Raw genomic sequence first — 12,560 nt, forward strand, 5'->3', positions numbered from 1 at the left:
TTCATTACTAAAGGTAACTTTCACACCTGATTGGCTGACAAACTCCTTTTTTTGTGTTCATTGTAACAATACCATTTTCTAGGAATTATTTCAATATCAGATTGAAATTTAGAGTCTTCCAAAATTGGTTTTTCTGTCTTTTGTTTGATAGGGAGTTGTTACAGAGATATTGTTTCTTGTAATTAGATAATTCCTAACTTTTATTACTAAACGTTTGTCACGACCAGTTTTTACTTCATACTTGTGCAAATATATATGTTTCTAATAAAGATATTTAAAGTACAGACTTTGCATACCGCTGTGATTTGAAAAGTCGCTCAAATAACAAATATCTGAACAACATATTATGAAAAAACCGAGTTAGGGAGTTCTGGAACGTTTAACTCTTCAACAGATTGCTAACTTGCAACTTCACCAAGAAATTTCCATCTAAATCGCTATTTTACTTTCAGGAATTTGAACTTTCCTCACTACAGTGTAGCTTGCTAATCATAGCGTCCCTGCAGCCCCCGAAACGAAGGGCTGCAAGGATGCAGAGTGCGTTTGCTATTGTTCAAAATATATTAGATTAAAATGGGGCGAGGTAAGAAAAATCAGTTCTCCTGAATCAGGATGAAACATACCCGAACGAGGATTGGTGATGAAAAAATTATTGAGTTTTTTCATATACCCAATAGACTGCCACTAAAAATTCCTTTAAAGGGAATTAAAAGCATATCACTTGGAACATCCCATGAGCCCCTTATTCATGTTGCTCCTGTCCTAATCTCCTAACATTACACAATTTATAGTGCATTGAAATGCCATTGATGCATTGAGCATGAAATGCACTCTTTACTTCGATTTTTTAACTCTGTTCTGTAATGCAAGTACAGTGAGTTTATATCTACCTTTCCCGCTCCTTCTCTTCACACATCAAAACAACCTAAAATGATAAATATATATTTTGTAGTTACATTTCAAGTTTTTCATATTTAAATTGAGTTATAAAGTTGAATTATATACTGTATTAAAACATAATTTAATGCAATAATTGAATGTAAAGCCCAATTTTAGATTTTGGGCAAATTGTAAGGAAGAAAGACAGAAAAAAAAAGACAAATTCCTCTCAAAATTGTCATTTCCTTTTTGATCTAAAAGTCAAATATATTCACAGTAAAGAGAAGAGGAACTTCTATGGTGTAATGTAGGTCTACAGGAAGCAACTAAGAGGTAGAAATTCTTAAATGCAACTTCCTGTTCAATTCTTTTGTACTTTACACTGTTTTAATTTGTATTATCATTTCACTTTATTTACTATTTCCTCTCAGGAAATTAGCTAATTCCAACAAATGAAGAAGCAAATAATTTATTTTTCTTGCAATGCTCTGATTGAAATTGATCTATAAATTGTTATGTTTGTATTTGGTATCAGTCTGATAAAACTTTGTTTACATCCTGTCATAATACAGGAAATAACAGAAGTTATTTTCTTGTCTTCAGTTTTATCAAAATTCTTTTAATTTAATTTATTAAACTCATCTCAAGTGTAAACTGAGGTAGCTGTAAAAATCTTCATAACACGTGCTATTCTTTCATATCTATAGAAGGATTCTATTCAAAACTAGAATTAAATTTCATTTTATTTTCTTGAGAATTAATTTATGTACACCACATCAGTGTCTGTTATGATTCAAATTTGTTATGATTCAAATTATGAAACAAACTAAACTTTACTGTGATCATTAGTCTTCTGTAATTCCTCTTAAATTACAATAAACCATAGGCTTCCAACACAGCTAATTTGTCAAACACACCTCATATATTGTTTCCAGTTTTCAGCTTAAATAGCAATTTGTTCGGATAACCAGCAAACTATAATCGCTATGTGGTTCAATCACAATGTGATATTTTGAAATCTGGGTAAAAGTGCAAATAATTCATGAAAAAGTTTCTCTTCAAGGAGACTTAAAATAATTTAAATTATTTGGTTGATCCTGAACACTACCACAGCTAGGTTCATAAAATCACTCTAAGCTTTAAACACTACAATAATAGCACTATAACCAACTCTTACAGCATCTGCATCATGACTGGCAAATAAACACAAACTTGTAGGAAGCTATATAGTACTTGATTTGGTAGATTTAAGCTACTTTTGGAATTATGTTTACAGTTTGAATCATTGCCAGAGCTCTCACTTTTTTGACAAAAGTAAGCTACATATTTTCTACTTATGCTCCTTGTTGAGGTCCTTTATGTCTCCCCCATTCCATTTTTCTCCTAATGGCCCATCATTCCCCTCAATTCTTCCTCCACCCACCCCCCCCCCCCCCCTCACTGATGTATCCACTGTGTATTAACTCAAGCAATTACTGAATATTTTAACTTTGTATAATACCACAATGAACTAATAGTGCTGACCACAGGGAGTGAGTATATTCAGTGGAAGGGCAACCACTCAGCATGTTCTGACCTCAGCACTGAGATCATTGGTAAACCATAAAGTAGCAGACTAATATGTGCTGTCACCACAGTCCCACAAACATTGAGTAAAACTAGAACAAATTTTAAAAAGAAAAAATGGCACAACATGAATATGTTTGAATAACAAACATATTCAGGTGAGAGACCATGTGTACCTGTAGTTGTTTATTGCATGTCCCATTTTTGTGAACAATGCACCCAGAGCTTTAGTGCATCATTTTGTGTGTGGAGTGGGAGGTGGTTGGCTGGAGAACTTGTGATCCCTAAGGGAACATTTCACTTGTATTTTAATGTAACTTATTTGCAATTATAGTCTACTGTATATTAGTCAATATTAGATTACTGCTGGCAAATTGGCTTTACATGCAGGCTAAATAGGCATAGGTGAAAAGTTGATAACAGTTCGTAGTAAAGTTAGGATACTAATAGGATACAGTTAGGATATTGCATATAAAGATCTAGAGGATCAGGGCTTTATAATTATTTGTAATTGATAAGATTAATTAAGTAGAGTAATTCCAGTGTTTCATCACCTGCCACGGACTGAAACTTTAAAGGACAAATAGACAATACATTGCCTGTATCAGACATTATTATAAACATGGTATGTGTTTGAGATGTACCTGTAGGTAAGTGTTCTCTTTCTTCATTTGGTGTATTTTTTATCATTGCTTTTTGTGTGTGTTGCATTCGCTATACAGGTAAGGAAATCAGTTTGCATGGTTTATGGCTTTGTTGTTTTAATGTGATCAATGATAATTTTTTTTTATGTATATATTTAAACATTTACGTTATCCATGGGAGTGGAGAACTTTCTATATTCTTTCCTTATGTTCTGGTATTTAGCGAATGCTTTCTTCAATTCCAGTATTTTTATGCTCTAAACGTTCCCTTTTTTAAAAAGAATACCAAACATTGCACCCTTCTTGTACACTGCACATTTGCTCACTCTCCATTTTTACTCAAGTTTATGGTTTTTATATTAATTTGCTTTCATTACTGTCTGTTAAATGTATCTCACACTAACAAAAGACATTTGAAATTCTAAATCCCATGTTTTTCAGGCATATTTTAAAACATTAAATTCTCAGAGATCCATTCATATTTAATTCACCATAATTTTTTGTCAAACCGGACAAAATTATTTACCGTGAATTTACCAACAGTTCAAATTTTCCAAGTGAATTTGTAGCGAAAGGAGGTGAAACAATGGTTTCTGTCCCCTGCCCCTCCCTTAGGTGTTACACCTGTTTAGCATATCTAAATCTTAACTTGTTTTTCCTCATCTTTAGCATGTTTATCTTTTTTCAATTATCTCCAAATTTGAGGATGCTTTGTGTGCAATCTTTATGGACAGAATAACAATTAACAAATGAACAAGATTAGACAAGAAAGTAACAATTCATTGAACAGCAATTTATGAACTGTTTCTCTTGCTACGAAGGTGATTGTTTTCCTTTGATGCTTAGCTACACATTATACAACATAACATTTCTATTAGCCAAAGCTAACATTCTAATCGCCAATGGCAAGTAGTATCCGTTATTGCTGAGGCCTGGTTAATATCCCAATTTATTTAGTGCCTTGAGCAATACAACAGGTGTTTACATCTTGAATATGTAATCTGTTGTAACCTGGGGATAACTAATTAGGACAACAGGGTCAATTATTTCGAGTTACTTCCTGTAAATGCTTAAAATACAAATCAGATAAAGTAGTCACTGCACGGAGGTTACATTTGAATTTGTATAAAGCTCATTTAGGCGGTATGAAATTATGGATTGATATGATCTTAGAAGATGGCAACCTCATAACAAATTCTAAACCACCTTTTTTTCACTTTGAGATCTAATTGATTTTCCAAATTATGAAAAGGTTACATGCTGTATGTGGAAACTGAATTTAGACTCCTGAATTTAGACTCCTGAATATTCTGTTCATAATTTTAGCCCCAAAATTGTAACAGAAACAACAAAGTAGACAAAGTTCAAGGTTATAGTTGATACAATAAGATGCTAACTTTGTTGTGGGATACAACATGACGTGTTACCACTACCTGAATGGATAGCTCTCTTAGATGGGTCTCTATACATGTCAACATATTATATGGTTTAGCTAAGAGCAATGCAAAGTTTATGCAAGTTTAAGATCTCTGTTGCTGAAGTTATTTCTTTTCCTTTACTGTCACAGTACAGCCAGTTTCCTGAATAAGAGGTTGCTGTGTGAACATTTTGCAATCAAGTTTGTAACTAGTTGGGTGATTTTCAGAAACTCAAAAATCGTTGAGTTTAGTAAATTTCAAGCAATTTTTAGCTAGCTGATATGTTGGATAGATACTGATGACATGAAACAATTATACTGTGAAGTTAAGCAAGTAACAGTACTAAATCCTTCTTTGACAAATAACAGATTTTCCCCAAATCTTGTATGCAAATTAGATGTGGCCCATAGGTCTAATATGTGCTATGAATGTGTTGCGTGTAAAGTATACAGATGAATGTAGAGATTTGATGTGGCAAAGACTTATTATTCATCCATGATAATACTGATTGTCAAGTCAACAAATCTTTTGGGCACATCTCCAAACCTGAAGTATTTGTACAGAGGTAAACATTTCAATCACAGCCAACTGAACATCAATATAGAAAAACACCAAATGTATATTTACCGTACCTTCTCAAATCATTGCCCCTTGGATAGAGTCCTAAAGCTTTTCTCCCCTAACCACACAAATTCAACTAAGAGTTGTTTCAACTTGCCATCACTGCTACAGTACATGATACATTCATTCTCTTTATCATATCATCATTTTGTTCATCGTGTGTTGCTATATATACTTATGTTAAATTCATATCATATATACTGTTTCTCCAGTTTCTTGCCAATCTTAATTTGTATTTTTTCCCCCTTTCTTTTCTTTTTTCTTTTCTGTCTATCTTGTGTTCTTCTCGTCGTCACGCTACAGATGCTAAAATCCGGGCAATTCAGAGCTCATGCTATGCAGGTGATTACTATATTTCTTTCCCAGTTTCCCACCTGATTCCTTACACACATTTTAGAAAAAAATTTACCCTAAAGATTTCCAATATCCTCACCTAATCCCATATAAGTGTTTCTCATAATCCCTCTCAAAGTAAAATAAGTTGCCTTCAATAGTTAGAAAGTTAAACCTAATTGACCATTGAGGTTAACATGACATAATGCAGACTGGTATAATGAACTTTTATCAAGCTTCATCTTACGTTTGACTCAAATAACTAACTGTTCCTTGGCTCTTTTTCCAAGTAGTGTTTAAAGGCTTTACAAATTTAAATGCGTCATTCTGTAGTTGATTTCAAAACTAACTCCCATTCATAAAAATAAAGAAAACAACCATTATTAATGTTTGATCCAATATAGATTACAATGTAATGGCAAGGAATGTTCCAAAATCTTCCAATTAAAACTAGGACTAAAAGAGTGTCTGGGCAACAAAATACTGGAAACTGAACAGATTCATTAAGAACTTGCTAATTAGCATTCTTTTGGTGAATGTTTTGAGGATGTCAAATACAACCATCTTATTTTGATTAATATGGGGTAGATATTTTAGAACTGTAGATGTTAAAGGTCCCCAAGAGGAGGTTGAATCATAGTACTTTGCTGTAGCTCCTAAGAGGTGCTGTGACATAAAGCAGGTATATTCTGGCCGGTGGGGGGGGGGTTGGTTTTTGAAGGGATCAGTTCCTTGCTAATTAAGTTTCATAATGTGCAGCCACAATGGTGCATCTATAATAAATTAGATTGGGGTGAGAACCCTTTGCGATGTCGCTGAAATAAAGTACAAATAGCTCCCCTAAAATGCTTCCATTCTCCATTGTGTACAGTACAGCATATCCAGTACCTCCACTCTTAGACCTTGGTAACATACACAAAGCTAAAAAATCTAGATACAAACAAGTCAATGACTACAACATTGGGAGTGGGGAAGCAGAGAATGCACATGTGCAAATTGCCTTCTCATACCTATGCTTGCCCCTTCAGAAAGAAAACTGATGTACAGTACTGTTGATTGAAGTGATTTTACCGTGATTAGTGAACTATTAATCATATGACATAGTCAACATCATTTGAATTGACAGCAGGGCCAAAAGCAGGTCACATAATGCTGCCAAAATTGTGTTCATTGGCTATTTTCCTGTTCCACAAGTAAAAGTTTGGCATGTAACTGTTATTTGTTTGTTAGTGTTTGTCTGTTGCTGTGGTAATTTACAGAAGTTCCAGCATGAAATCATTTTTCATAAGTCTAGTCATCGGTACAAACGTCAGACTTACCAGGCCTCGACAAATATTTCTAAAAGTACGCATCATTTGGTGACAGTGACTAAAAATCTACTCGCCAAAACGCAAAATTCACTCAACACTGCGATCGCCGTTCAAGTCTCCATATTTGTAGTATAGTACAGATCATTTACAACATCAATATTTTCTGTAAACTAAGGTTAGGTTGAAATTTAAACATTTTTCCACCAAAAGTAAAAAAACAAAAACATGTCACAGAATCATTGATAAGCAGCTAGGCCTTCTGTATTGTCTCAAGCAATTCCAAAAAACATTGGCAAAAAACCTACAAAGGCAGCATGGTTTCTGTAACAATAGGGCTTCTCTAGGCTAGGCATACATACTATACAAAAGTTGTGACAATACTCCTCTATATAGGGCTTCTCTAGAACTAGGCATACATGCTGTACAAAAGTTTTGACAATACTCATCTTTATAAATTTTATATTTATACTGGAATGAATAAATGAAATACAGTAGCTAGGTGTGCACAAGTCCTAAGCCTATACAGTACCTTAATGCAACTTTGAGCCGTTACTCAATTAGCGACTTGGTACATTTTCCAAATCATTTATTTGTCTTTTAGCTGCAGAATGGTGTACAAAAGTGTTACGGACATTACACTACCTTAATCAAAGCGGTCTGTAATGCAGTGAAAATCTAAGGTTTACAAAGCATCCATCTTTGACTCGGAACCAGTGTTGTGTGAAAATCTTAAAAAACATCATGGTAGCAATAGCGGCAAATCGTCTCAAAACTCCTTAAATTGTGTATATTTTGCAAGTTATGACGGATGGCATGTAGAAAATGCCGCAAGAAATAATTTAGGTATTTGGCCACCTTAAATGTATTTGTGTTCTGACACAAAATATTTTTCGGTCAACAAACCTAATATTATCTTACCATTGTAAGTGTATGGCACAGTGAAGCCTAACCAACTCTGCAGTTCCATACTTTATAGACTAAAATGTTTTACCAAAATGACAGATAGTCATTTATTGTGGAATTGATTCTCTGCATATCAATTCTAAAGTGGATTCTTGTGTCATTAACTTATGGATTTTAATATCACGAAACTTAAAAAAAATAAGTGGTTACAACTTTTATAGTTTTGTTTGTTGTACTTATATAATGCTCTTATATTTAAACTTAAGATGTGGATGTCCACATGTTTATAGTTAGTATTCTACTTGCGCCACCAGTACTATACTCTGCTGTGCAGGGGTTGACTCCGCATAACAACTTGTCATGATATTGATGTTCAATAAACTTTTTAATTGGTTGAGAAATTAATATATGAACACAAACATACTTATGAATGCTCAAGCTGTTCCCTGTAATAAATAGTGAAATTTGATTTTAAATGTTTTCGCTGTATGTTTATAAATGCTCAGACTTGAAATATGTGAACATGAAAAATTCCTGTACATTATGCACCTGCAGATAGGGAACCATTTTACACAGTTACTTCCCATTGAGATTGGTCATTGACAAAAATCAGTTTTCAACTTAAGCTTGCTTAAAGTTCGCCAAGATACTGCTTTTATCATTCTGTGAAATGTGTGTATCCATAGTTTTGCTAATATTAAGGTTCAACTCGTCCAAGATTCACTTGACACTGGCGAGTTGGCAACTGTATATCTGTCGAGGCCTGGTATAGTAGATACAAGGCTGCGAGTAAGCAGTTGTTACATAGACTCTCACTACCTGTACATGTAATGAAGCTTGACGTGTCAGTTAGCAATGCAGTTCTGCTTGGAGGGGAGGAAAAAGTCAATTAGCTCCCAGTGTGATGGGTTTTGCATTTACTTTTTGACAGAAATTACAGTATTCGTATCTACTGATTGTGACAGTTTACACAGTGATTACTGAATGTAAGCATGCCTAAAACATGTCCAAAATTACTACCAGTGGGTTCTATTTCAGTAAGAGTTGAGCGCTACCAGGGCACACATCACATGAACTTCCAAGTTTTTGCTCTTTATTGCGTATTGAATCAGACCAGGTTTACACAACTTTAATTAGCACAATATTTCTAGAAAACTAAAGCAATAATTTCAGAATGGAAAGTGGTGCAGTACAGGAAACAGAATTGGGATAACATTTCTCACCTCTAAAATATGATTACTCCATACAATTCACAGAGTTTTACAATAAACTCGAGACGTGAAAACCCTTGTCCGTTTGCTGTCCTCCTGTTACCAACCTCATTAATATTCATATTTCCAAAATGGGAAGGGTTTGTGTAAAAAAAAATAAGTGAAAGTTGAAGTATGTAGTTATAGCTAGTCAATGATGACAATTATTTGTTGTAATTAATGGGGATATTCATGATATACTTGTTCAAATGTCAGAAAATTAGTCCCAATGTCCTTCCGTTACCATGGAATTGCCCTAATGCAAACGAAAATGTGATTGTACATGAAAATTATCAGGCAAACTTTCTGAATTGGGCTATACTTGTTACTAGTAGTTAGATAACAATTGGGTGTAGTGGATTGAATGTAATCACATACATGGTTATTAGATTGACAGGTATTTATGAATATAACAGAATGACACACATGTACAAACAACAGAAATTGCTGCTTTACTATGAGGTTATCATGTTCATAGAGTGAAAATGACTTGAACCATCAATGGGCAAGCTTGACTTCACCAGCACAGAAAAGGGCTGATCAGAATTTTCAAGAAGGCGTGGAGGGCATTGAGGTTCTTAAAGCTGACCCAAATTTAAGATTGTCTGTGGGTCTTATTAAAACTTATTTAAAGTTTGGATTATAATTAGGTCATGGAAGATTATGCTAATAATTAGATTGTGCTAATAATTATTGTTTGTGTTCAGTCAAAATAAGGTGTACGTCAATCCTCACCCCCACAACCTTTCTTGGAATTGGGAGAAAACCATTTAATTTCTCATAAGTAACTTCTGTTAAAGTGAACTGCATCTCTAACCAGACTTGCAAGGTGACCCCTCACACCCCACCCCTGAATAAAGAGACAGCTATAACATCTAGCAATAGTTTTACAGGGAATATCAAATCTGAAAGCAGAACTTACACTTTGTTTCATTGCTTTGATCTTTCTTTTGCTGTTTCTATCATTGCTCCACTCCCCCCCCCCCCTTTCTTCTTCATCTTCTTGATCCATCACATTTTTGTTTTTGTTTGCATTTGTAGCGCTACATGGATTGTCAACTTGGAGTAAGATCATTGAACTTGTCTGATGATAAACTTTCTTCTCTCAGAGTTTGAGCAGTGAATCATTATGATGTTACTCATAATTAACATATATTAATGTTTTATAATACTCTCTTTTGTGTTAACAATGGTGCACTGTAACAAGCACTATCATGTATAGCTTTGTATTTTGTCCAATGATAGCACCATGCATGACTCACAAAAATAAAGCAACAACACAGTACAGACAATGTTTACTACCCAAACATTACTGACAGCAAGCAATGACGCCTCTATATGCATAGATGTACATAATAATTAACCTTGCATGTATGTGTTACAAATCTTGATTAACAATTTCAATTGGTATATGATGTTATCTTACTTCATCAAATTTGTCTAAATGCAGTATCATATCCTCCCATCTATACACCGCACAGTACCTTGTGTTTGCATGCCACCCAGTTCCCTACAACCCTTAAAGTGTAGCACCATCTCATAGAACATCACCACCATACAACAATGAATAGATGCATGTTAACAACCAACTGAATTATTCATGTACCAAACAGACTACCAGCACAACCCATCAACTGAAATAGAAAACACTGGTTTGCTTTTGCCGAAAGTGCCCTTTCTTAAAGTCATGTATTTTTTTGTGTGTGGATAAAAAACTGACGGGATTAACTAAAAGGGAATATTTGCAAGTGTCTTTGTACTAAACGTTGTTTTTTAGCAAAATTTTAATCACTACACGGTCACAGCTCTAATGTCTATTTATTCAACTTGAGAGCTAATTTTTATTGTGTGAAATCCCAATCGACAACTGTTGACATGCGGGATTTGAAATCAAATTGCAGGAATCATCCAATCCAGCAGCTAATGCGAACCCTGCTTAAAACCACAAGTTCCATGATTACCTCTTTTGTCAAATTGTCATAGTTATAGATGTGCATTAAGCAACATCTGAAATCAAGCATTTTCCATCCATCAACCACATCTCAATAATATATGTCAGCATTGTAGTTAAACATTCACTAACACCTTCCATTTTTCTTCAATCTCCAATTGGTGAACATGTTAACTCACATTAAGGTTAATTTCAATAATTAAAAAAAAAAATAGTAATTATGTTTTCTCTCTTGTTTTCAGCTGAGTACCCCGAAATTCCCCATCGTGGTGAAAATTGGTCATGCACATTCTGGCATGGGCAAGGTAGGTACAACCAGTTGCTGTTTTAACATGCTATGTCTTCTCAATGATTTAATTGTTTTGTAAAACAAGGCAAAGTGTTATACTTGACTGTTATCCAATAAGAGAAAATTTCACCAGGTTTATTACTTATTGGCATTGATAACAAAGTCAACATTATGCTTTAAGGGCTAGTCACTTTAATTTCTTAGGTACCATAAAGCAATAGTCACAAATAGCCACTGAACATCCATATGCTGACATATATGTGTCCACATATATCTCCATATATATGTGATGACCTATTAATCTCCCATGTGTTTCCTAGTAGCATATTTTCAAGACAAGTTCCCCGGGTTCTGTCCCTTTAAATCTGTATTTTTTTTTCCTATTTAGAATCTCAAAATATCTGTTTGACCAGTGCCAGTTTTTGAAATGTTCATGCTAGGGCAAACATATTCCTGGTTGTCCCTGGCAAGCAGGTTTTACTATTTTGTTGTCAAAAAAGCAAATTTAGTAGTCCAAAAAATGTAGCAAAATAACAATGACCAACATGTATACACACTAGGACTAAGGAGATTTGTCTAAGTTTAGTGAAAACGGTGCCAACTTTGGAGATGATACCAATCTTATCTTTTTACCTAATTTGGGTGTTTTTGCTTACAGTGTAGTCTGAATTTGTTATAAACAATTAGTCATCTGTTTGGCAAACTCCAAAGCTGATTTTGGTTGTCCAAACAAAACTTGTCATCTTGACAACCATTAAAAATTTGGCCTGATGCTAGTTTTATAGCTTCTCTACACTAGGAAAGGAGCCTGATTAGCTGTTGCATATCTCCATGAAAGTGACAGGTTTTCCACAGTTCCTTCAATGCACATCTGTGTTGTTTCCTAGTAAGAAACTAAAAACATTTGCTCATCTATTTGACCAGTGTGGGTTTATGAAATTTTACTAATAGTAATAGTTCATCTGCACTTGAAGAGAAGCCTGTTTAGTTGTAATGTAACTTCCCTAAAGTGACGAGTCCCCCCAGATTTCTCCCTTTACCTTTATGTGTTCCCACAGTTATCTTTAAAATCTATATTGTGTTTCCTAGTAGCAATTTCAGAAGTAAAGATGGCTTTTGTGTTAACATAACTTCCCAAATGTGACAGGTTCTCCCAGTTATCCTCCTTCAAATCTACATTGTTTTCTTAGCAATTTAATAAAAGAAGGTTTAGTTGTAACACAAGTTCCCAAAAGTGACAGGTTCTCCTAGATTTCTCCCTTTAAATCTGTCTTGTGTGTCCTGGTAGAAATTAAGAAGACAGTTTAGTTGTGACATAATTTCCCTAAAGTGAGAAGTCCCCCCAGTTCTCCTCTTAAATCTGTATTGTTTTTCCTAGTAGAAATTTTAGAAGTGA

General features: G+C 34.3%; 1 protein-coding gene across 5 annotated transcripts in view; it reads left to right on the top strand.

Moving 5' to 3' along the window:
• Positions 1 to 12,560, top strand: part of LOC139961180 (synapsin-like) — a 545,708-nt gene that overhangs the window by 522,033 nt on the left and 11,115 nt on the right. For 3 of the 5 annotated variants that reach the window (XM_071960174.1, XM_071960173.1, XM_071960172.1), the window contains 3 exons: positions 5,432 to 5,470; positions 9,966 to 9,989; positions 11,118 to 11,180. In XM_071960174.1, coding sequence (XP_071816275.1) covers positions 5,432 to 5,470; positions 9,966 to 9,989; positions 11,118 to 11,180 — 126 coding nt within the window. The remainder of the gene's footprint in view (positions 1 to 5,431; positions 5,471 to 9,965; positions 9,990 to 11,117; positions 11,181 to 12,560) is intronic. The other 2 variants (XM_071960175.1, XM_071960176.1) reach the window with 2 other exon arrangements.

Source organism: Apostichopus japonicus, chromosome 20 (genome assembly GCF_037975245.1).
Source record: "Apostichopus japonicus isolate 1M-3 chromosome 20, ASM3797524v1, whole genome shotgun sequence".
NCBI classification, from domain to species: Eukaryota; Metazoa; Echinodermata; class Holothuroidea; order Aspidochirotida; family Stichopodidae; genus Apostichopus; species Apostichopus japonicus.